The 25,833-nt window shown below is 40.7% G+C and overlaps 1 protein-coding gene across 7 annotated transcripts in view; it reads right to left on the bottom strand.

The window, feature by feature from the left end:
- Positions 1 to 25,833, bottom strand: part of dennd5a (DENN/MADD domain containing 5A) — a 50,986-nt gene that overhangs the window by 22,100 nt on the left and 3,053 nt on the right. For 4 of the 7 annotated variants that reach the window (XM_066700855.1, XM_066700858.1, XM_066700857.1 and 1 more), the window contains exons 2-5: positions 7,497 to 7,568; positions 6,494 to 6,603; positions 5,318 to 6,002; positions 701 to 888 (exon numbers count right to left, since the gene is read on the bottom strand). In XM_066700855.1, the coding sequence (XP_066556952.1) occupies positions 701 to 888; positions 5,318 to 6,002; positions 6,494 to 6,603; positions 7,497 to 7,568 (1,055 nt within the window). The remainder of the gene's footprint in view (positions 1 to 700; positions 889 to 5,317; positions 6,003 to 6,493; positions 6,604 to 7,496; positions 7,569 to 25,833) is intronic. The other 3 variants (XM_066700856.1, XM_066700859.1, XM_066700862.1) reach the window with 1 other exon arrangement.

Genomic DNA, 25,833 nt, shown 5'->3' with positions numbered 1-25,833 from the left:
ACTCTGTTTCAGTACTGTAAACAAAAGCACAGGGACGGCAAGGAAGAGAAATGCATGGAGAGGGAGAGAGAGAGAGAGAGAGAGAGAGAGAGAGAGAGAGAGAGAGAGATCACCGTATACAATCGGCATTATTATATAAACGCTCTAATCTCCTCTTCAGGGCTAAGACTCCTGTGGATATTGTAGACTAGCGGGTTTTATAATCCTCTGTAACAGCCCACCAAGGACCCCACTGCTAAATAGAAAACAGTAGCAATATTTGCCTGTTAATATGCATTGGGCATTATATCATTTTTTTTTTTTAATCTCCCAGACATTAAGTGTGCGCACATGAACGTGGTTTTAACAGATGTAATACACAGGCTGGAGGGGGGGGGAGGGGGATGCAAGATAATTAACAATTAGATTGTTTATAAATTGCAGGGGTTACAATGAAACTGTATTTCAACACGTAGACAAGCAGGCTGGTGATGATCTCTTCTGTGAGTCTGCACCAAGAACAAACACGGCCGCAAGAGCAGAAGAGTCAGACGAGAACAGCGGGAAGGAATATAACTAGAGGAATACAATAAAATATATTCAGTTCTGTAGGTAGCACAAGAAACACAGGAGGGACAACACACACTCCTGTATGGGAAGTGCTGCAGCAGTGAGCAGGGAATTGTTGCCCCCTGTCCCCCCCCCCACACCACCCCCTCACCTCCTGCGGGAGCTCCAGTTTGGAGCGGTCGTCCTGGCCATTGGAGTGCAGCCCCATCAGGTACGGGACGGGGGCATCCAGGAAGTGCAGCAGCGAGGCAGGCAGGATAGGCACGTACACGTGCTGCCACTGGAAAGGGAACATTAAGGCTGTGATGCTCTCCGCCACCGTCATCAGTCTCTGGTAATCTGGAAGACAGATCTGTGGCTTTAATTCCTGCCCTGGGGCCGCATTGACTCTACTTGTCATGACACAATGGCTTCAGGGAACGGAAACGAGCCGTTTCAAAACCCACGGGCGCTCCGTCTCCCCGGACAGAAGACATTCTGAGGCCCTTATGATTGAACCGCTACCAACCTGGCTCACCAGCTCACGGATGGGCATTCGTTGGGTTTTTGTTGAAGTTGAACTCAAAGTAGACAGGGAACCATTTAATGGCTTCATGGAATTTAAAAATAAGAAACAAAACAAAGTAACACAAAAGATTCTAGCGCTACTTACAAAACACTTTACATAGATAACATAACTCATGAACAGATAACCCCAAAGACATTACGTTACAGACAGTTATCCCAGTTAAACCCTTTTAAGAGTATTGAAATAAAGGGGTTGACATTGTCTTTTGTTTGCATCTTGGCATTTGCACAGTAATATGAAGTTTCATTTTATTTCATATTAGTTTAGTCTGATGTTTTATGTTTCTAAGCTAAGAAATATAATTCCTTAAAAGGCTGTCCCACACTTTGGCCTCCTTGCAGTGTCAAAGTGCATTTGATTTCCACTGCCATCGAAAATACACCCTAATATGACTTATTTAATGCCCCACTTATACTGCCCTCAAGCTACTGATCTCTATACCAGAAATGGTCATATAAAAAGACTTGTGCTTCAAACTACTGAGGTGGTTACAGCTGTGAGGCCAATAACCTTGAAAAGCTTTGTAGCAGCACTAGATCAACAAATCCTTCAGATGTAGGACAATGTAATCAGTCCAGTGTATCAGGGAGTAAAATGCCTTAAAACACCAGCAGGAGCATTTAGAGACAATGGAGGCAATTTCCTGTGTTTCGTGTTGCTGAAGTGAGGATTTTCATACAGACATTGTGTACTGTTCAGGAGGAAGATGGAATAAAAGTTCCCAATTAAGATTAACCTACTAGCAATGTATAATATTCTATTGCTGCATCCGCAAGGAGGAGGAATAGGTGCGTGAGGTTACGATGTTCTCTCCCAGCTGTCCTTTTACAGGCAGCAATGTTGTTGAATATAAAAATACAAACTCTTCACTCATCCCTTGGCTTCCCACATAAAGAGAGCCATTCTTCCTGCCGGCTCCAGCCTGCCCACCTCTTGTCCTCTTAGGTTATGAATTCATCACCCAGAAAAGGGCGATGACTCAGGGGCAGGCGTGCTGATCCAGGCTGGCAGTTTCATCCCAGAAAAACAGAACAAGCCTGCTCGAAAATAAGATGTCAGGGTGTAGTGGGAGAACAGGCGGGGATTTAAGAAAAGGGTGGCCACGGCAGGTTGGGGAAGTTCGAAAATAAAACCATGAAATAAAGCAGCTTTCGAATTTAGTGCAGTGTAAGCATCATTAACATCCCCTTTGCTGTGCTGTGATAATAGGTTTTCTTCAAGGGTTTTCCAGATGGAGTGAGTGCAGTTTAACTGTATTGCAGACAGGCTTGAAGACTGCGGTAAGAGTCAAATTAATTTAGGAGTAATTTAAAAATAAGACACGCATTGATTTAATTGCAGCAGAAAAAATAAAATAAAAAATAAATGGTATCTGACACTTCTGGGAGGATTCAGTGTAAACTGATGTCTAAAAGCCATTTCCAAAGGCATATCAGGGCACTGGCCAGAAATATGGTCTTATTTTAAGGCTGCCACGAGCATAATGCATTCTCTCTTAGAGAGTCCCAATTTCAGCGCTGTGAGACATTCTCGTTAATGACCCCCTGTGCCTCTTCATTACAGATTTCGTCTGCTTAATTCAGGGGATTGCTTTTGTAAGATTCTGCAGTATAGAGACTCCAGGAAAAAAAAAAGATGATGTAATTTCTAACCAATCATATTTCCACTGCATCACTGACATCCTCCTTTTAGAGATCTGTTGCTTAGCAACACCACAGCAATGCACCTGACAAGCTTTTGTGCTTTTGCCTAATAATGGGCCGTTTATTATGATGGTGATGACACACACATGCTGCCTCTGTAACTCAAGCGCTGACACGACGTTCACGATGCTTAATTCCTTAAGGTCAAAATGGCAAGTAATCTGTAATTTCTAAAATGCTCACTGAATGGAGTATTTTTCTTTGATGTTCAAAGCTCATGTAGACTTAAGCATTGATCTATCACAGTGAGAACGGTAGATGCCAAGCACAGTTTCTGAAAATATTTCATTTTCAATCTACGCAGCCAGTCATAAACCATTCCTTCCCACTCGTGCGTTTTGCACACAGGATGGCTGCGATCACCTGATTTTTATTTAGAAAAGTCTGCATTTGTTTGGCAGCATTTCAATGTGCCTGTTCATGAACAATGCTGCCTGCTGCCCTTTGAACACAGGAACTTTAACAGTGCTTTGGAATCATCATATCAGCTAAAAATAAAAGTATTCAGAGAAGAATGTACAGTAAAACCACAGGGAGCGGTAGAACCGGCGCTTATACTTTGGATAATCACAACAAAGTTCTGATTACTGTTGATCGTCACTTTTTCACTGTGGCTGAAGACTTATGTTTTCATCACAGTTGGCAGCGCAGATGCTAACAGAGCTGTTAGTAGCTTACTTTATTATGATCGTATTGCTTGTTAGACATTGTGGCAGGAAAACACTGAGATGAACGACCGTTTCATTAGAACAATCTGAGGTCTTTACAATTCGTTTAGACTGTGGCACTATATCACCTGCCACCACTGCAAAATTGACCTTACGGAATCATATCTGTCAATGGTTTTCTAACTAAATAATCTAAATACTTTATTACATTTTCAGTCAGAAGATTAATGTTGTGAAAGAACCTCCCCCCCCCCAAATTTGAGTACTTTTGAGCAAATCAAGTAGGTTGTCCCTGCTGAAATTGCCAGGAGGGTACTTCAAATGGCTCCATTGCGCAAACAAACCATTTACTCAATTAGGCCACCGGATCTCACCCAGACGAGCGTGTCAATTACAACTGGATGATTACTTGACAGTGCTGTATTAGACGGCCCATCTAAGCTCCTAAGAGATATCTCACAATAAGAGACCATAATGCACTTGGGTAGTGAATGAAAAAGATGAAAGAGTGTATGTATTATCATGATCACTCATGCTCTTAATGCTGTTTTTGTTGATTACATAAGACATACCTATACGTTCTGTAAAGTTTTTCTTGTCCACACGATTTTCATTTTCAGTCTGTTCTGTTCCATATCAAAGCAGTATTACCCCTACTAAATTAAACTTGGCAGTCCAAGGATCAACATAAGTAGTTTAAATTTTTATATTTTGAAAAATGAATCCTGTTGGCAATCAAACATCACGTTTTAACACATCTAACTACTTTCCAAATCAAAGTATTTTCTTTTTTTCTCAGCCCAGTGGTGAAACTGTTAATACCACTGATTATGGGTTCATAGATTAAATAAGGCAGACATGAATGAAATGAAGGCTAGCACCATCATTCCTTTCTGTTGCAAATCAGATTTTCTGTGTTTCAAAATAATTGAAAATTTATTCATTTTACGGATTAAAATTAAATTATGAAAGAAAAAAAAAATGTTCAGCTATACAATTACAAAGCCAAACTGCTTTATTAAGGAAAGGATCTGAACTAGTTTGTAGTATTATGGTGCTATTAATTGAGTCTACATTAATTATATATTTCACTTTCATCTAATTGAGCAAATATAAGATGGTGCCATTGCATTAAAAAACATCAGTATTTGGGAGGTATGTTTTTAACAAAAATGTGTGCTATACCTCAAGTAGATTTTTATTTTCTCTAATTAATCACATTCTTTGTCTTCAGTTATCCGATGTCCAGCTACACCAGATTTAATCTGGATTTGGCTCCTATAAATAAAATTGAGCTCCAATCCAGCATTATAGAACAATCTTCATCAGAGGAGACCAGCTATAAAAAGCTTAGAGTCTTAAGAGGGTTAAAAACTAATCAAATCCTGAGGCCTGAACGAATGGGATTAGAAAATCTTATTAAAAACACATCAACAACCTGCATTGTTCCAAAGCACATGCAAAGTTTATATATCGTTTTTGTGTGGTGTTTATAAATTTTCAGAATTATATTTTGGCCTGTGATGAAAAAAACTTCAACCTACCAGGAAAATGGCAAATGACTAACAAATGTACTCTTCCCTTTTCAGCGGTTTCTTGTGACTACTCGAGGGAAACCCACCAATGAGAACTGGCTTTGTGGTGTCGAGTCTGATTCAGTCTGGGACTTTGTAATTAAAAGAATAAATACATATTTATATAAATACATAGATGTCATGTTCATCACAAAGGCATAAAGAGAACCAGGTCTTTGATGTTCTAGAATATTCAAGGCAGCTGTGTTTCTGGTGGGGTTAGCGGGGGGGTTGTTTCTTGGAGGCTGAACTTACGCTGCGAGTACAGGAGGATCTGGATCTCCAGCAGGGCGCAGGTGAACAGCTGGATGACATTCTCCACGCCCAGCAGCTCGAACACCTGGTTGATGGGGAAGTCAAAGAGCGGCAGTTCGCTGGTGCTGGGCCGCTGGCACACGATGGGCCCATACACCCCCGAGAACTTCAGTGACCTCCCAGAGGGTGGCAGGGGCACCTCGTACAGGATGTTGAAGATGTAGCTCTCCAGGGGCAGGGGGGGTGGCTGGGGGGAGGTGACAGCCTGGTGTAGCTGCTCCAGCACCTTCCTGCAGGCCTGGATGAAGGCCATGGGCGTGATGAGGCAGATGCACTTGGAGACGTACAGAGTGTCCCGTGTGATGTCGTAGGAGTTGAAGCGCTGCAACTTTGACAGCGAGGTGCCGTTGCAGTCTTCCAGGCCCCCGCCTCCGCCCACTGCAACGCCACCACAGTCCCGGTCGTTTGCGGAGGAGCTGTGCAGGATGTCATACTGCTCGGCATTGTGCATGTGGTACAGCGTCTGCATGGCGCTGCAGATCTGCTTGCTGGTCACCTCCTCGTAGAAGGTGAGCGAGAAGCCATAGGTGCGCGAGCCATCCTCGCGGGTGATGATGAACGAGTGGAAGAGCGGCTCCCGGTTGTCTGCCTGCGTCCTGAAGGCCAGGCCTTTGGGCATACAGAGCTGCGGACACAGAGAGAGGGGGCCGCCGTTAGCTTTTCATCACCAATTCCAAGGCCGCGTCTCAGAATCCAAGGCCGATTTGTCCTACGTTATTATTTTGTGCCTGCAATACGTTGCTGAGCTCTGTATTGTACATACACCTGGTGTTATAATGTGAAAAACCTCCTCTGTGTTGGATTTTTTTTTTTTTAAAGCAATACTAAAATGTCCTGCTACCAAAGTTAACATTGAAGCAGTTGACATTTCCCAAGTAAACAATAAAACTAGATGCACTAGTCGCTCTCCTTGCTCTCACTAGTTGGGAAATTTTCCTCTCCCTATTTGAGTGTATGAAACTTAACAACTTGTAGTAGCACTACTGATATGACAGAACGGCTCACTAATATTCCATAATGCTGAATGCTGAATTCCAACACTGAAAATCCAGTGACTTTTGAACCACACTATGAACCTGCTTTTTTATCCCAGTTTCACCTCTATCAGACACTAACCATTCCCACAGCATCCTGGTCAAAGGGGCTCCACTCCACGTTCTCTGGGTAATGTGCCAGCACCTTGGATTTGAACGTCCTGCGTAACGGACTTTGCTCAAAATTCTCACCTGGGAACAGAAGTGAGAGAAATCAGTCGACTGTGTCCGCCTGGAGGCCACAGCAAGAGCATGAGCACATGAATGGAAACACCCAAATCAGAAACAGAGGTACAACACATCCCGCACAGGAAACGGGGAAATCAGCACAGTTGTCTTGAAAGGAAGAAAATGTATTGTATAAGTCACTGCCACTTTAATGTGTGCTTGATTTGGGCTTTGCTTTGGGGAGGGGGTTGATTTTTGTTTAATCTTTTTCTTGTTGAATAGTATCAAAGCAAAAATAATGGTCAATTTTGGCTTAACAAATGTTGTGTGCAATAAAAACATACATCAATTTGCTATATTGAGAACGTTGCGTCACATTCTTTCCTACCATCAATGTAAAACTCTCAAATATGCAGGCCTATGTAAATTTCCAAGCGTGCAAGTGAGTGTGAGTGCATACACACAAACATTCACAAACATAAATCTAAATAGGTTTCTAGGCATTAACACAAAACCAGTGGCAGTGTTTATTGCAATACAGTCATACAACCAAATCAAATCAAACAAAACAAACAACAACAAAAATTAAAGACAATAGTGGAAGCACAGGTGATGCGCAGATTACATTTTGTTGATAAATCATTCATTGTGGAAGGGGGGAAATAACATTGACCAAGCAACATAAGTAGCAGTACTGGATTTGTAAGGTACAGCAGTATTTAGAAATCAGCTTTGTCATTTTCATTAGGACAGGGCAGTAAGAGAAGGCTCCCAGAGATCCCTCCACCTGTGCAAGAGAAGTCAGCTTTGAAATCAAACAGAGTGCTGTGAAAGAAGGGGGTGTAAGGTCAAAGGTTAAAGGGGCACAAGCGGCACTGAGAAGATGACATCAGAAGGACCATCAGAAGGGGTTTTACCTTCATCCGCACTGGCTGAGAACCGTCTGGCCCCATCTCTGAATTTAGTATCCTGTATAAACTGGCATAATGCTATATGACAAATAAAACAACAGTTAATCACAAGGCTGCAACATTGCATCATTTTATACAATCCCTCCACTTAATAGACAACAAAGCAGCACAGATATGTACTCGGGGGGGGGGGGGGGGGGGGGACGTTAAACCAGCTGCAATTAAAAATACATAACAATAGCAAGGTTGAACTTGCATGTCATGAAATCGACGTTTCTGCGTTTTGTTTGTATGCTCCCTAGGCTGGATTATTTTCTCGTTTAAATTCAATGCAATAGTAATAAAATGGGACGAAGATTATGTTGCAGCTGGTTTAAAATGGAGATGCAGGAATACACAACAATGTATTCTTAAAATAAACCATTACAAGAGCAATTCACTCACAATCAACATATCCTTTAATGCTTTGACTTCACCATGAAATAAAACTCTCTCTACATAGAAATATATTAAAAAGATCATGACTTGTGTTATATATTCCCCTAACTAAAAAGCAAAGATATGACTAACATTTACGATCCCTAGCAATACTAAATAAATGCACTGGAGACAGTGTCTCTCAGAGCTGCAATGAGTCAAATGCAGTACCATTTTATCACAGGGTTGTACTGAGGTTGTGGGACGCTGGTGAAATATTGGGTGATGCCCACAGAAATACACAATGCTCTTTGTTCAAAGTGTCACATGGTAAAACATATGAAAGTCACAGGATCAGACAATGTTAGAATGGACAAAAAGATAAAGAGAGCAGAGTAAACAGTGCCATCGATTTTTTAATCACATCCCCACATATGGTGGTTTGAAACCTTCTCTTTTTGTGTGTGTGTGTGGACGCATCAGAAAGAACTAGTGGAGCTATAATGACATTCAGAGTGAAGAGAATTTCTCTTTCTCCTTCCCACAGCCTGTGACAAAATTAGTTAGATGTGGGTGCAAGCTAGTAGAAAAAAAAAAAAGGAATAAATCAAGACAAAATGCTAAAAGTGAATTTCCGTTCGGTCTAGTTGAAAATGCACCTTTAGATGTGCCAAGTGTGACGGAGCGTCTTCGGCATAAAAGGAAGCATCATTAGTGATGTTCTTATCACTGAAGCTAACTAATACCCTCACTTATTTCCAGTCTGCTTTAAATGGCTTTTGTCTCATGCTGGGGGAACCAACTGAATGGGAGTGCTGCCATGGAATTTAAATCGCACTTTTACAGGCAAATGAGCTTCTCTTGGTTTCGCATGAGGAAATAAACTAAAACCACAAACAAGTAAAGAAGATAATCACGAATGCCGTTTGTGGGCTGGTGTGCAGTATAACTCACTGATGGGGGAACTCTGGTAGGTATCCAGTTTTAATCAATTGACAGCTAGGAGATAACATCTGACACTCCTGGTTTCATCCTATGAGCCCAATGGACCAATTGCTAGGGTCGATTTGTCAGATTGGAGACTGAATTTTCAGGATCTTGTCGAGTTGCTTCTTGGGGACGGAGGAGTTGTGGGGGTAATGCATTTAAACCATTATATAAAGTATAATACCACAAGTCAGACTTTCCATTTGACCAGATCAGCATCCTGTGGTTTGCATCAACAAAAACAACAACATACTCCTAGCCACATGAGGTCGGACTTTAAAAGCAGTGAGCAACACTGGGAGAAACTGTACCCCAGTGCTGAACAGGCCGGCCGTCTCACGCACAACTCAGTTCTCTAGCTACACGGAGACAACTAGGTACAGGTACACATCTTTCTGTACTCTATTCTGGTAATCGCATGGTAACCCTTCCAAGTTATTCCCAGCGCACACATCTCTTTGTCAGGGAGTTGACCTCAACATCAGACTTGGCGTGCTGGAACTGGGAGAGCTGCAGGGCAGCAGGGCGCTCAACTACAGCTGTCTCTGCAGTGCGCAACGTAGACGTGGTTTTAAATTAGGTATTAGCATCCTAATGAGTGGTTTAGCAAAAAAGAACCCTGAAAGAGACTGTAACTGGAATATTACATACCCTACCAGTTTAAAAGTGCACTGCTATTATAAACTGCTCTCCCATGGGTAACGCTTATGACCCCCCCCCCCCCCCCCCCCCCCGGCATGCACAAGAAAAACACTGACCTTGCATTTAAAGGCATACACACTATTCACACTGTAGGTGAAGATTAATTTTCCTCATATTAAAGATATTTATATTATATTGATGTTATATTTTTACAGTGCTGCAATGGCTTCACTGGCACTCTGAAGCGGTTACAATACATTTTTACCGCGGTTGCCTTGGGTCTTGTGAGACAAGGTAGTGCTTGCTGCTGTGTAGCTCCACAGTCAGAGAGCACCATTAAATTCCTGCCTCTCTTGAAAAGAAAAGTAAAAACACATCTCTAAATCGCCTCTTTGCTGGGTGCTGCCTGAATACTAAAGGTGGGTTTGAAAAGTCAATCGTCCACAGAGGTCAATTTTTATAAACCATGTTCAACATGAACTTTTATCCATGCTTCCCTGCCAGCAGATTCATCCATGTGAATTAAAACCCTGTGCACACAGGCAGAGAAGTCACAGTCCCTGCTGACCGATACCTGCATACTGCACAGCTGCGATATTCTGGTATTAAAGGGCAGTGTTTAAAGGGTCCCAAGTACCGTGCGGAGGTTCAAAGAGCTCAGCAGGGAGATGGAGCAGGTGGGCACACTCCCTGCCTGTCTCAGAGTCATGATGGGGGGGCAGGGGTCAGCGTGCGGTAGCGGTGGCAGAGGACTGTGTTAATGGGCAGGCGATGGCAGGAGCTCAGAATGAAGAGCTGTCGAGAGAGCCATCGTCATCTTCCAGCACAGAGCCCCACTCCCCTCCCGCACGACCACAGCCCTGAGCCTCGCAGACACAGCCATTACTGGAAGGACATCTCGTTTTGGGCATACATGTGCGCATGAGTATATTTTTTTGTTTTGTTTTAAGAGCAAAGGCTATCCATTCTGGTTTGTTGTATTTTTGACCTAGTCTTAATTGTGTAATACAAAAAACAAAACAAAAACAATATATAAAAACAACAACAACCACAGTATTATTATTATTATCGTTAATAATAATAATAATAATAATAATAATAATAATAATAATAATAAATGTATTTTGCTTTATTTAGAACAAACACAAGCATCATCAAACACCACCCTCTTGACATTGTTGATATTCACTGGTATTGATCTCAGCAGCTCTACAGTACAATTGAAAACACAACGAGAGCGTTAATTACAATAGAGTGGGAATGGAAAGGGCCCGAATGCAAGAGATTTCCTTCTTCCGCTCTTAATGCGCATTTCCTCCGGAGCAAAAAATAAAAAAAATCAATATTGTTAAGGGATGGCTTATGTTACATTACAATTACATTTCATTTCTAGTGCATGGCGCTCACTCTCACCGCCCAATGATGATACAGCCCGTACTATGATATTTTCCTCCGCAGGTATCTTACTTGAAATGTTTATTTATAACAAATCAATACCATACCAAACGAAATGACTAGCCCTTACAGTAATATAGCAAGAAAGCAAGCATTATTGGGGTGGGGGGGGGGTGGATAGTACTTGAAAACTGGACTATTTATGAATACACAGGTTAAGGTTTTTAAAGAACTTCATCCCTCACTTATATCGCCATACTGTAGAGCTCATTATGACTTACACCAGAGGGTTTAACTTCAATGCACATCACACAATGAACACATCTCTCTGTTGTTGTTTTGGCTAGATTTTACCTCCTGGACTCTCTAAACTTGCAGCTCAATATCCTCCCCTTAATGAAACCATGTCCTTAGATAGTGTATTCTTGCTGCTGTGTGGGTTCTCACGATCTAGACACGCATGGAGTAGATACTGTAAACATCTTTAATTTTATTTTATTATAATCGGGATGCAGCATGAAAAGTGACCTTCAGACAAGGCTCAAAAACTCAGCTCTGACAAAACTGAAACACAGTCTCTGATCTCTCAGTCAACAATGATTTTTTGAAAACACAACCTATCCATTACCATGACAGCTTGTTAGACACACTCCTCCAGAGCAACATCTATTGCAATTCCATAAAACAACATTTATCATGTAAACTTTCACGTCTTTTACTGTTCCAGGTGTAACACTTGGTCTGGTTTGAATAACTGGTTATTGCAATCATAGAGGGGGAAACAGCACTGAAAACAACTGACTACCTTAATTTGTGTAAAAGATAATATATAAAAAATGTAGGCATTCATTTTAAGGCTATATAAACTTTTGGTGTACTTTTTACTACACATTTATTTAAAGTAGTTTTTTCCTCTCTTTTGGGAAAATGACATAACCTCCAACAACACATTCTCAAACTAGCAGGACACGCGAAAAACAAGAGGAGCTTTCAGCTTTACTCAACAACTTTTAAAACTAGGTCAAGAATGCAGCACTCGGTGAATACAAACATTGATATTGTAACCTAGTAAAAACACAGACACACATGCACACACAAAATCAAGTCAATCCCAAGTGCTCTGTCCTCCAAAATTCCACGAGCTGAATGCGAAACTTTTTGACAGGCATCTAGGTCATAAATAGTCACTGACAGCATTGGAGGCAAGCAATGTGCAATGTCATTAAAAAAAAAAATAGCAGCTATTTCCTGAAACCTGGGAACGCATTCCAGAATTATGAGCAGTGGCTCTGAAGCCTGTAGAGTGAAAGTGCTCTTGGGTGTTTTTCTTTCCCCTTTCTCTTTCCTCCTCAGTTGACAATTCCAAACAATCTTTTATGTTCTCATTCAAATGAGTTTTGACAGCACCTCAAGCCTGCTGAACCAGTATTCGCAGTATCACAAGCGACAGAACAGTATTTCGCTTTTTCATCTAGTCCTACATATTTTTCAAGGTATCGCAGTAACTAATTGCAGCCAGACGTAAGTCCCCGTTTCGCAAACTTTTCACAGAATACAATCGCTTCCGCCTTGTATTGAACGGAGAAATCATTTACATATCGGTATTCAAGTCAGCAATTTAAAAAGAGCAGCCAAGACAGACCTTAACGATATAAAACGGCATTCAATGCAATAAACTTTTTATTAAACTATTTTACCACAAAGGCTAGCAGTTGGTTTAACTGAAAACCACAGGTGCGGACTATAGTGCACTGCATATAAGCATTTTCAAATTAGAATAAATCAAAGCATTTTACATCATAAAGACTAGTAGCCAAGCTTTGTCCATGACCTTATAAGTGACCCTAAAGAGCAAATGTGTTGTAAACAAGCTTTATCTCAAGTTTCCAGCAAAATTTAATTGGAGGCTTTTAAAAGGAATCCCAACCACCTGTATGGTCTCCAGCATACAGTTTATGATTTTATATGACGACATTTTCACCAGAGCCCAGCCAGTCTGGTAGAATTGCTTTTTAAACCACTGAGGTTTCTTCCAAAGCTGATTAATTAACACCCTCTGTCTAAAAAGCCTTTGTCTCTTTGGTGAAAAGCTGCAGTCACGGCTCATCTAATTCAATAATGACTTTGCCAATACGACACACAAGATTAGTCTCAGCCATGAGCAGAACAATACAGAGCTGGCTGTTCAAGGCCCTGATGGAAGGATATCCGTGATGTCACAATGGCCTGTGAGGAGGGATGAGACAGTATTGAGAAGGAAGGCCCACTGATGCCTCACTTTACCCTACCCACATATGCCACCAGGGTAAAGGAAGAAAATCAGTCGAGTCACATACCGCCCAGGCGAGCATCCTGCCAGAGAGCAGGTGGTGTCTGAAAACACATTCATATAGGGTGAGAACACAAGCAGCCTAGAAACACAGCACAAGTTGCAACATTGTGACAGGTGCTTTATTATCACAGTGCATGCAGTCTCTGTACAGAGCACGGTCACACTGAAAGCAGGCTGTGCTCAGTCTCCACTAAAGAGCAAAAGCCAGCAAACTGAAGCTTAATCATCCACATCGAAGTGGCACTCTGATTCATGGACTCAATAAATGATGGCAACTCCGCACTTCCGCACGGAAAAACGAAGTGCTGACAATGTGACTGAAATGGTGTGATTTTCATGCGGTGTTTAAGGCCACGAAATAACTCGGCAGAGGGTGTTTGTGTGAGGAGAGAGTGAGCCATGAGCCTTCCCTTCTCAGGACAAACAAACAAACAACCGTGAGAAACAGACAAGGCCGGCAGAGAACAAACTGTCAGGACACGGCGACTGCGCTGTATCGACCCTGCAATAAATTGCTGAATGTAGCTTTCATTGTATTTTTGAATCTTTTAAGCTTGGGCTTCTACATTTATTGACAAGAAATGCAAAAAGGACAGGAGGTGCAGTGCCTGGACTAACACTGAGAACAGCAAGTGCTGTGATAAATGGCACTGGGACAACTGGAGGTATTGGGTGAATTGGGTCTGAAGCCCAAGTTTGTTCTGGAAGATCGCATCTTGATTGTCGCCACACGATCACACCTATGGGACAGTGACAGAACACCTTGTGGGCAACACCTTCAGCAATGAGGTCATCCGTGTCCATCTGTCTCCACAGACCAGCTGCAACAGACCCCCGTGTAAAGATATAATACCAAATGGTAAAGCAAGAACACAGAAGTCTCATAATGCATGTTCCCCATCAGTGAAATTCCTCTTTGTGCGTGACTACAATACACACTCCTTGAACACTGCCTGGCTCAATGTCTGCAAACACCAGCACAATATACATTTGAAATTCAAATAACAGAGAAGAGTATATTGCTACCTTTGACGCAAAAATCTCCTGTCACAATGGGATGCGTCTGAAAACATTTTGGTGCTCTGAAGAGCAAATGTGGGAGTACTAGAATGTTAAACCCATATGTAAAGGTCTTAGAAGATATATCAATTATGAAGAGCATCTGGATAATACCCATCAGAAGCAAAAGCTCTTTTTGATTAAATTCACACCTCACTGAGCCAGCCCATTCCCTAGGGTGCTCCTCTGTGTTAAATGTATAAATTTACCTTCACCAATTGGGATCAGTCCAAGGACTCGTCGCAAAACATGTTAATCGCTCTTATCTTCTATCACCATTTGTGAGAAAGAACCCTGGACCTACTCCTCAGAGAGCACATGTATACAAAATAAAGGATGGCTTCAATAACGCCAGCTTTATTATGATCCCTTATATGGACTTAATTGGAAACAACTGCACTATTTACTTATATCCTAATATCCTGGAAAGTGGTCTCTGGTAAAAGGGACTGACATACTCAGTATGAAAAAGTTATACCTTCCTTTTGGGAGTTGTCTGAAGTTTACTGCATCCACATTTCCAAGGTGAGACCGATCATATAAAAATCTTTGTCCTGCCACACTAGACCACTATGACTTATCTGCAAAGACAATTATGTTTTTCCACTGGGTTGTGCTCATGTCTGATATCAGGAAATTGAATTTAAGCTTGCAGGATTCTTGCAGCTGTGACTGAGAGAGTCATCTGGACTGTCAGGAAAAATGTCCCCTCTAGCACGCTCAGTTTTATAAATCACACCAGGAATGTTACCACAGACAGTCCAGATAAACCCTAATGCTCGAGTCGAAATGACTGGTGTAATGCAGTCATAAACATTGAAACAAACCTGCAATGTATTTGGCAGGTCTGCAGCAAAATATATCTGGAATGTAATTCTTCCAAGGTTACACTTCCTGGATAACCCTCATCTCCTGAAAGAAGACTTATAAGACTAAAACATATACAATTAAAGCAGCTGAAACTAACAATGATGTCACAGCTCCAAGCAAAATAAATAAATACACTAAAAATACACACACAACATGTAAACAGATCAATAGATACATAAATCAAGTTATTGTCAGTTACAAATATTCCTGCTTAAACCAGGAGCCTGTTTAACTGAATGTTTCCAAATTTCCCACAGCCCACTGGATAGCACTGTGTGAAATGAAAAGTGAAGTTACTCAGTGGGCCATAAACCGGTCTCGAGTTCCTGGGAATTCATGGCAGTGATTAATTGTGTCTGACATGTCATTTTTCACAATGGAAGGGGAACCCATACCACCAGTCCTGGGACAGCCCTGGGTCTCATCACTCACCCCCTAGTTTGAAGCCCCCTGTGAACACCACACTGAAGAGATGTTTGAGCCATTTGTGTGTGGCAGAGATGCTGCAGTAAGACACAATGCTTTGTTTTCTGTCAGTCAGTGTGCCGAGTGGTAATGGTCCAGATCTTTGGATGTTAAACGCTGGGTAGTAATTACTTTGTGGGTTTGTCTCTTGTTTTGAAACATCAGTAGCTGATTTCTAAATAAGCGTGGCCAAAATAAATTAATGATAATTGTACAATTTAGAACTGTTTATGAGTTATTTGCAAGTAACTTTCAATGAATTACTGTACTTAAAAAATAAATAAAAAAAATGTAATCCTCATTTATTTTTTTCTTGAAAGGTGGAATATAGCTAAGGTTTAATTCTCACTGTTTTCCCAACAGCACTGCGTGACTATTGCTGACAAACATTCACAACAAAAGACTAGCGCGGTCAACCCTTTTCTGCATCAATGACCTCACCAACACAGAAAGAAAACCTCTTGCCCGTCTTCTGGTTTGCAATAAAAGCCCAATTCTCGGACTAGAGGGAAACCTGACAATTTCAGGGCTGTTGCCTCTTTTGTTTTGTGAGCATTTCCAAGTTTATCAATGTGCCTTTCTCTTGCCGCACAGCTGCTATAGTCTACCTTTTGTGCGCTGATGTGTTCTCACCTTTGCAGGTCACACAAAAGATGAGATTAATTTACTGGCTGTTGCAAAGGCTAGGGACTGCATTCTAGCTACTGTCAATTGTGCGTGACACCTTCCCCCTCTGACTGAGGGAGTTGTTTGGCATCTTACTGGTATTACTTAAATTGTCCATGTTCTTTCCGCAAGATGTGGATTAATTCAAGGTTGTGTGCGTGCGTGCGAGGGAGGTGGTGGTAAGTCGCCAACAAGTTTCAGTTTTTAAAGCATTCCTGAAACTAAAGGAGATGAACTCTACTTAAATTCTACAACTCTACTAATAATAATAATAATAATATTTATAATAATCATCTAATTTGTAGTGGATTTCTCTTGACCTCAAACCACTGCTGGAACAATGTGGAGCAAACTGCCCCTTCTTTAAAGGAACTAATTTCCTTGTGGGTCACTGCCGCAGTAGCCCCCGGTCAGTCTGTAGCAGGCAGCATAACCTGGACGCAGCAGCATCTGAGCATCCAATCTCCCCATCAGAAACGGCACACAATCTGACAGTTCCCCTTCCTGCACACATGGGGTTGTAAGCTATGCCCTGAAGTACATCCTGTTGTTAATTATATAAAACAAAGTGACTGCTATCACAAAGCCAGTTTCTTCCTCACTGAAAAACTTTTTTTTTCTCTTGCTATGCAGCATTTTGGCGCAAAAATAAAAATAAGCACAGCAATTCTGAAACGCTTATCGGCTGCTAGTCTTAATGTGACTGCTCACTTGCTGATTGAGCACCTCTGCAGTGTTTTGGTCTTAGTCAAGCTACACAGTCTGGGAACATGGTGTGCTGTGAGAGGAAGCCGTCAGGACTGTACACGCAGCACCGAATCAGCAAGAGCAGGACAGGGGAAAAACAGAGGGCAACGGCAGCCACGGTGTTTTAGTCAGCATTTTAAGCTCCCCGTGTGATATCACTATACAGCTCGTTTCAATTATTAATCATTTATGAATGTCAGCTGGAATATTCACCTGCTTCCACATTTGTTTCTGCCTCGGATATTAATTTTGGAATCTGAGTTAGAAATGGTTTAAGTTACTTATACATTTTTCTTTCCTTTTATTAAGCTGCAATATGGAAAATCCTAGTCAAACAAGGAGGTTAAACTTATCTGGTGGCTGCAATATTTGCTTACAGACTTCATTAATGGAGGAAAGGGAATGACAGATGCCGGAGACAACTGTGACAACCCTGTGTCACACTGTAATTGGAAATTCAAAATCTTTTGTACCTCAGTCACAGCATTGAGGCCTTTGAACACAATAAGTACGTGCTGTACAGCAGTCTGTTTACCCGGGGGACGTCTGAATCTGGAACGGTCACAATAACTCTTGAAACAAACGTGGAAACACATAGAGGTCACAGTTACAAACCTCTAACTAATCATTCAGTGCAGATGGCTCAGGACTGCGCCAAGAAGATTCCTGTAAATATGATGATAGAATCAAAGAAAAATGTTCTCTGCGAAAGGCCACCCTTATTTAAGGAATCCTAAAGTTCTTTTTTCCCTCTTAGAGGAAGAAAAAGTGCAAGACAAAAGTTATGCCATTATATGAGACTTGTTCCCTCTTGGACTTATCTTGGAGAGAACTAGCTAGTACATTGCTTCAGGGACAGGAATTGAAGCAGTCACAATATGCAATGGATTTTCTCATCTATGAGAGGTTAGAAAATATTTGTCAGTGTTCTGCTTCTAAAAAACAAAAAAGCCAATTTGCTGACAGCTGCTCACTTCATTTATCACCTTTTCATCCAGTGGTCACAGTCTGAGTAATTTAGTTTCATCCTTTGTTGCATCCTTCTCACAGATGTATGAAAAGTGTAACAAGATGAGACAGTGACAGAATGAGACATAGAAATATTGCTTACCTGACATGAGAGGAAAGGGATTTCAAAGGAAATGGGCTGAACACGGAAACCAATTTGTCACCTCCAGTTCTGTGATTGTTTCATTTCAATTAATGCGCTTAAAATTTCCAAAATACAATTAAAAAATAATAAACTAATCAAACCATTTAGTTCAGTACAAACAGTAGCTGTTGTGGGTGGGGTATTGTCAAAGCTCTTGTTCCAATGATGGCTTTTGCAAGTTATGAAGAAGCAGTGCAAGAAGCTTTAATGTTACTGTGAATTACAATGCTTACTGGCACAGTAACAGCAAAGGAAAGCAAGTTATCTGTGCTTATTCTTAAAAGGCACGTCTTCAGATTCAAATCAAGCAAAAACCATTAGAGCCTGGTGATCATAACTTTTTATTACGGACTTGAGAAGTTCTCTCGGCCCCTTTTCCAACTGTTGTATCCATCATGTGAATTACATAAAACTGAGTTACAAAAATCTTCCATCAACTAAATTGAAAACGTTAGCATTTTCCCAGTATTGCAACAGCGTAGATATCTCAATAATGAAATCTTTCCAATTCCCATTAGCAAAACCAAAATTGCCTCCCAGACTCTCTGACTGAATAATAAAGGTATTAAAGAGCTTGACATCCAAATACTGTCATAGTGAGGCAAGATTTTGGACTGAGTTTGCCACAGGCTTAGAATACAGCTTTTCATTTCTTGAGATCCACACTCTCTGTTGGTTTAAGGCTTCATGTTTGGATGTTCGCAAAACATCTACACAACCAATATAATCCCGCCATTGGAGTCTATTAGCCTAAAATCAAATGCTTAATATCTCTGTTCATGCTTGATAAGGCACGAACCAGTACCCATTACTACTCACAACCTATTAAAAGCTAAAGGAAACCCATTTGTAGGTTTCTCCTTGGTTTTATATCAATGGCTTCGTGGGCTAACGATATGTCACCCAGCAGGACCGAAAGTTATTTGTAACCCAAAATTAATTCATCTTCTGAGACAGAGTAGATCAGAGGTTCTCAGACTGAGGCTGCCAGATCAGAGGAGGTCCGCAAAGCTCCTTTCAGGTGGTCATTGGGAAATGTTACATAATTTAAGGGGGCACAAATCCCAGTAAAGATTAGGGATTCCATTGCAACCTACATTTAATACCATATATCTTCCTTAGATATAATTTTGAGGCAAAGTTATTCAGCTATTTTATTTGAATCCCTGTATCTAGCTTTACATGTTTAACGAAGAATGTAGAATTCCACATTATGAAGTAGAGAATTTGAAAATGATTTGGATGGCAAGGTCTAATTAGGAATGTATGTATGGTCTTACATTTAAGTTGCATTTAAAATCATATGTAGAAACATTGTGCTACATTAAGTTTAGTGCTCAAACCAGGGTTATATTCTGGTTCGTTTGAGTGTTAGGGATAGATTCCACACTGAACTATGTCTTCCAGGGTAAGGATCTGCGCTACGTCCGAGTTAACTACATATGCCTGTGGCCTTAAAATGGTGCAAACACCAAATAAACATGTCATAAAAAATAATCACATGCTTTATCGTGCTTTGTTAAATACAGTTCATTAGGTGGTCCATGGAAATAAAAAACACAAAAATTGAGCACCACTAGAATAGATTATCAGAATGGTGAAGCCATATTTGACATATAGGTTAGTTAAAACAGGAAACCAAAGTGACTATTCCCGGCTGACAGGGCAATTCTAAAAACTTTCAGATTATATTTTTGCAGAGACTATTTTCAGAATCAGCAATCTGAAATATATTTGTTAAGAAAAAGATTAGTTGAATAATTAAATTTTAATACAACAAATACAATTAAAAAAAGAGGATACTACTAAAAATATCAACCCAGTATGTTTACTCCACGAGACACCGTAATAATATTTCAATATTAGTACAATTAAAAACAACTTACTTTACTAGTACAAACAGTCATTAAGTGATACTACAGAGATGTTGTGGGGTGGGGTGAGGGGGTTTCACAGTCAGAAGCTTTCAGGAAACCACAAGGCCTCAGGACTTAACACACTTTATTATTTATATAAATTATTAACACAGAAACTGAACTCAGAGAGAGTGTGTGGAGTGGTGTGTTGCGAGGCTGCAGAGCCTGTTCGGAAGGGCCCGGGGAAAATCCACCCAGGTTAGGGTTTCCAGTGTGGGGGTTTCAGTGCGTTCAGACTCAGGGATTTTTCTGACTGATTGCGGAGAGGCCCGCTGGCTACCGAAACAGATCTACCACACTCCTCCTGAGAGGAGCAGGGAATCTGCTCATACATATGATAATAAGAGCCTTCCCCGTGGGCCTCCTGACTAAAATGGCCTTTCGAGATAAAAGGGTTTTTGATGTAACATTCGTCATCGGGTGAGCAAGCACTGACGGTGGTTACTGTATCAGTGGATGGGCAAAACTAAATGAACCACAGCTTTCAAGATTGATGGAACTGTCCACAAATAAAATTATGAGTCAGTCAAGCCTGAGCCCTGAAAAGGTTTCATGAGGCAAATGGAGCAGGCGTGGATTGGGAGCGTCTCCACAGTCATTTGAGTGCTGTAACCAATGGGGGGGGAGATATGATTTAGGGAACAATATAATATGGATTTGGTTAATCAAACATTCGTCCGATTTCCCCACAAAATGCCTTCATTTCAAAAGTTGCTGGTACTCTTCCGGTAGCCTACTCCAACTTGCTTTTTAAAATAGATTTTACTGCTGAAAAGTATTGCATGTCAGAAACTATATTACTTATTTCTAAACAGATGCCCTTGCCCTGGGGCTTTAAGATCCAGTTTTCAAATATGCAGTGGTATATGAATATAGTGGTAACTTTCTGACTGACTGAACTTGAAAGCTGGGACACCATCAAATTAAAAAAGTCGTTGTCTTCAACACAAACAGGTATAGAACATCAAACACAAAATGGAAGCATCTCTAATAAAAGCTTATTTTTTTACATTACAGTATAATATTTGAAAACAAATCCATTATATAAACAATAATTATGAACTTTTATATAATATAAAGGAGAGAAAACAAATGGCAGACAATACCTATCTTTGCTCTTTGTAAAGGATCTTAATGAAATGCACTGTACTTGAGATAAAGGAGCTCTGAGCTATAGGCTACTTTTAATAAATAATAATAACTAATAATCTATTTGATGCCCAGGCATGCAGCACTCATATTCAAGTACAAAACTAAACACCTCTCTGCCAGGGACTTCATCCTACTCACCAGCTTTTTATGTTTACCATCAGCTTTTTCTGAAGTGCTTACTTTGAACTGCTAAAACAGCCCTACAGTTTGAAGGAACAGGAATAAACTTGTTTTCCCCAGTTTCTTAAAACACTAAATAACAGCAGAGAGTCTGGTAAAAGCAACCGGAGAACTACTGAGCTGCACACAGAAGTAAATAGTAATCAGCTGGGATCGCAAAATATATTCTTTGATTATAAAAAAAAAGGTACAAACATTAACTTCCATGAAAGGATTAGAAAGTAAATGGTCAACCTTCCTCTGTGCCACATGCACATCATAAATAATCTAGCGAGACATGCTGTTTGGAGTTTTTCCACAATAATTCTGTTTTCAATCCAGCCCCCCAAAATACACAGCTGCAGTTGAATAAAATATATATTATATATATTATATATATATATATACATATACACATACATACACACAAAACAAACAACAACATAGGCCTAGGTTTTCTTGCACACTGCATGAAATTCAATATCTCAATAGAGGATGCTGTACATTTTCTTTTCAAAGCGGGCGTTTTGAAAGTTCTTTGGAAAGTGTGAGGGGAAAACCTGCAGCAGTGCTGAGCAGATACGGCTGAGAGCCGCCAGAACCTGAGAACTCCCTTGTTAACACAGAATGAGCACAATCCATCAGAAGAGCAAGGTTCAGTCAGGCATCCCTGCTCATACCCTGCTAACAACCGTACAACGGCAGTTTTGAGCTGTGCTTTACCATTATTGCGACATGCAGTCTAAATTACTTACTGTCCTCTGGTCTGTCTTATATCGCAAGGTCCAAACATGAGCGCCAATTAATGTACATAAAGAAAAAAAGCCTGCAGACCACAGGCACTGACTCATGTCACAATTGCACAGTGACGTGTCTTGAAATCACCCTGTCAGCACATAGACTGTGAAAGAAAGGCCTTTTTGAAAGATGTCACAAACTCACTATTTCTTTTTTTTTTATGGAGTTTCACAGTTAAAAACACATCAGACAACTCTTTCAAGTGAACAACAAACCTTATACCACCCCCAAGTAAAGTTAAAGAGCACAGAACAGCCTTGAAAAGCTTATAGCATTGTACAGCAACACACATTGTTTCCACGGTTTCATTACTTTTGTCTTGATTTCTGAAGAATTCCATTCAAAGTATACATTGTGAAGTACAGTTTTATTTTTGGCCATTTGCTTATTTGACTCTGTGCACGTCCCTTGGCCAACAATCCACCATTATAAGAACTTCACTGCCCAACACAAACACGATGAGGGAGCTAAGGAAAGAAAAAAAACAACGCCAACACAGAGAGTCCACTCAACGAAAGACAGCAGGATACTGAAGATGTTTTGACTGGATACCAAAGCCAGCAGCTGACTGAATGTGAAAAATATCACTTCGACACAGCCATTCAACATATTAAAGAAGAAAACACCAGTGTCTTCCTGAACCATTACGATTGGACATTTCATAGAGACACACTTCCCAACACCTATTGTGCATGTTAATAGTCAGCAGGGAATGGGAACGGTCTCAGAACCTGCTCCAGAATATTCTACAAGTCAGCTCTGTTAGTAATGCACAGCAGTCTCAGCTGAACCAATACAAAGTGAGGAAGAGTCAGGGGACAGGAAGAAGGGACTCCGAGCCCAGCATGTTAAAGCCAGCAGAGAGAAGATCAACAACAAGAGGGCTTCGATTTAAATGCCTCTCTCTGCCACTGCTACAGCTGCCGGATCTGTGCGAAAAGGGCCATTGAGAAAGCCAGGAATAAAGATTAGGCCTCTCAGATTCACTGCAAAAGTGTCAGAGAGACTTGTAATTAGCTTGGCTTCTTCATAGAGATCTGAGCTTTACAACGGGGGGTGCAGGTCAGATTCGTAAAAGGCACAGAGTGGAGCAAACAGGCTTTACTAAAAGTACAGCACTTTCTGTTAATTATATTATTTCCTTTAACACTTCAGCTGTTTTGTCAAAACTCAAATGTCTGTATGTTAATCAAAGCTCTCTTGTTCAAACACCCAAGCTGGATAGGTAGTCACAGTTTTTATACATTTTAAGATGGTTTTATTTATTTAAGTGAACATAGAAATGTAGTGGTAGGAAAAGTAAACATCCTTTTTAGTCTGACTAGATTTCATTTCTGTACCCTAGTCTATGCCTCACGTGATTTTTAACAGCACTGTCCTTAATAAACTCGTTCCTTTCGTTTTAATAAACCTCAAAAGTCAAATATAGCTACTCTTATTAAAATAGCTCGGCTAGGACTCGGAGGGGAACAGTGTCTTTACTTCAGTCACGGCTCATGTTCAGGTCTACTCTGCTTCCACAAATTCAAATATTCCACCTTTCAAATATGCACAGAGAGAAGAATAGATTTGTGTTTTTTCCCTGCAGAAGCAGCTGTTGTACTTTAAATACAGAGCATGTGCCAATACAAATTCCCTGATTGGGATCAGCATGTTGTGGAATTATTTCTTTAAGAGGTTTCCCTCAAAAACCGTCCGGCAGAGTGGCTGGCCGCCCCCAAACCAGAAGTGCATTTTGACTATACATGCAAGTTTTACTCTCAAAGCATTCCACACAAACGAGCACGATGATCAAAGACTTTCACAGATGTATCACAATTAAGACACTGGGGTTAACAGATCAGTCAGTTCTGAAAGCACTCAGTTACAGTGTAATACCCATAATATACAATGCATGACAGTACCAAAACTATGTGTTACAAGTCTGTACAGCCCCTTCAGACAAAATCAAAAAATGTGTGGAATGGTATGGAAGGGCTCCTATATCAATCTCTCCTATAGACAAAGACAGGTACTGCTCACAGACGAAGCACCTAGCCTGGTCAGAAGCAATATAGGATCTGAAATAAAATATCAAGAGTGGCTTCTGTAATTTGGCATATGAGCCACGTTTAATAGTTGAGAATAATCCTGGAATTTCATTTTTCTAAAGCATATACACATACTTTGTAGACACTGTGGAATTGATTGATACGTCATATGCCCTTAAGACTTTCAATGCTCTTTCAGAGGTGGTCTGCCAGTCCAGTCTAGACATCCACTAATCACATTTGTTGTGTGTGAAGAGGAGTATATATGAACAAATCTTGAGAGAGACACTAACCATTGTCTTGGACACAGCTGGTTTCACAGAGCTGGATTGGCAGGAGTCTTGGGACTACTCTAACTAAAATAACATTGGGTAATCCAAGACTGGGGATAATCTGTGTTCTGTGAAACCAGCCCTAGCAGTTTTCTGCAGAAACCATCCGGAAGTAAAAAGTAATAAATTAGATTGATTCTGGATTATCACAGGCTTCAGTCAACACCACCACTGTTACAGAATTAGCAAAGCAGACACACTGGAGGGCAGCTCTTGCTCAGTTGAAGCCAATTAACACATTGTTACAGGATCACACATCTCGGAGGGAAACCATTACGGTTTAAAAATACCATTCAAAATTACACTCAATCAAGACTTGTATTTAGACTAAAGACTAAAATATGTATTTCCTTGAGTTGGCTTACATCTCCAATGCTCTGTACACATCCAGGACTGACCCAAATCCACTTGTGACACCCTGGAGAAAAAAACAGACACTCACGAGATCTTACTGGGGTACAAGAGATTTGCCCAGATATGTGTAACCGTGTAACTAAAAAACAATTATCTCTCGGATTACAAAGGTTTGTTCTAGAACTTGTTAACACACCAACTATTTCCTGATGCCATGTTATTAGCAGTTCTGAGTGCTTGGCATTTCTGAGGTTCACCTTAATCATGGCACAGCTTCTGAAGAACCCCCCGGGATCACACACAGCCTAGTATTTACTCTTTCAGATTATGAAGGTGTTTGGCATCCACAAAGAGACGAGAGAAAATGAAACGTGTTCGGATCATAAACTGAACAAGCAGCGAAAGCTCAAATGAATACATCTTGCTGGCTGCTAATCCTTTGTTGTTTCTGAGGTCTGCTGCTTGTACACGTCCCTTTCTGTTCCCTACCTCTTGCTCTCATTCTTTTAGAAAGTACCAGCTTGCTCCACAGATGCAAAACGATTCCTCAACAGACTTGCGTAAGGAATTGTTCATGTGATCGTTTGAAGCGAGCAGCAATATCCGGGCCTACTATGTTGCATAATATAAATGTACTGGTTACTTAATTAGGGCCGCTGTCGTCTTTCTTTCATTCCCCTTGAGTTCCTTAAATGTAATGTGACTGAAAAAAAAGGAAAGTTGTATTTTCGTGTGTTTTGCATCAATAGATAAGCAAGAAAATCAGGGCAGTTTAGTTCAAGCCCCTGCTAATTCACAACACAAAGCATGTTATCTGTACAGTGGATTATGTAAACAATTTCATTTTCAAGGGAGATGCCTTCTAGGTA

The sequence above is a fragment of the Amia ocellicauda genome, chromosome 4 (assembly GCF_036373705.1).
Source record: "Amia ocellicauda isolate fAmiCal2 chromosome 4, fAmiCal2.hap1, whole genome shotgun sequence".
Classification (NCBI taxonomy): domain Eukaryota; kingdom Metazoa; phylum Chordata; class Actinopteri; order Amiiformes; family Amiidae; genus Amia; species Amia ocellicauda.
The sequence above is the reverse complement of the archived record's forward strand: the minus strand, read 5'-3'. Positions and strand labels throughout refer to the sequence as shown.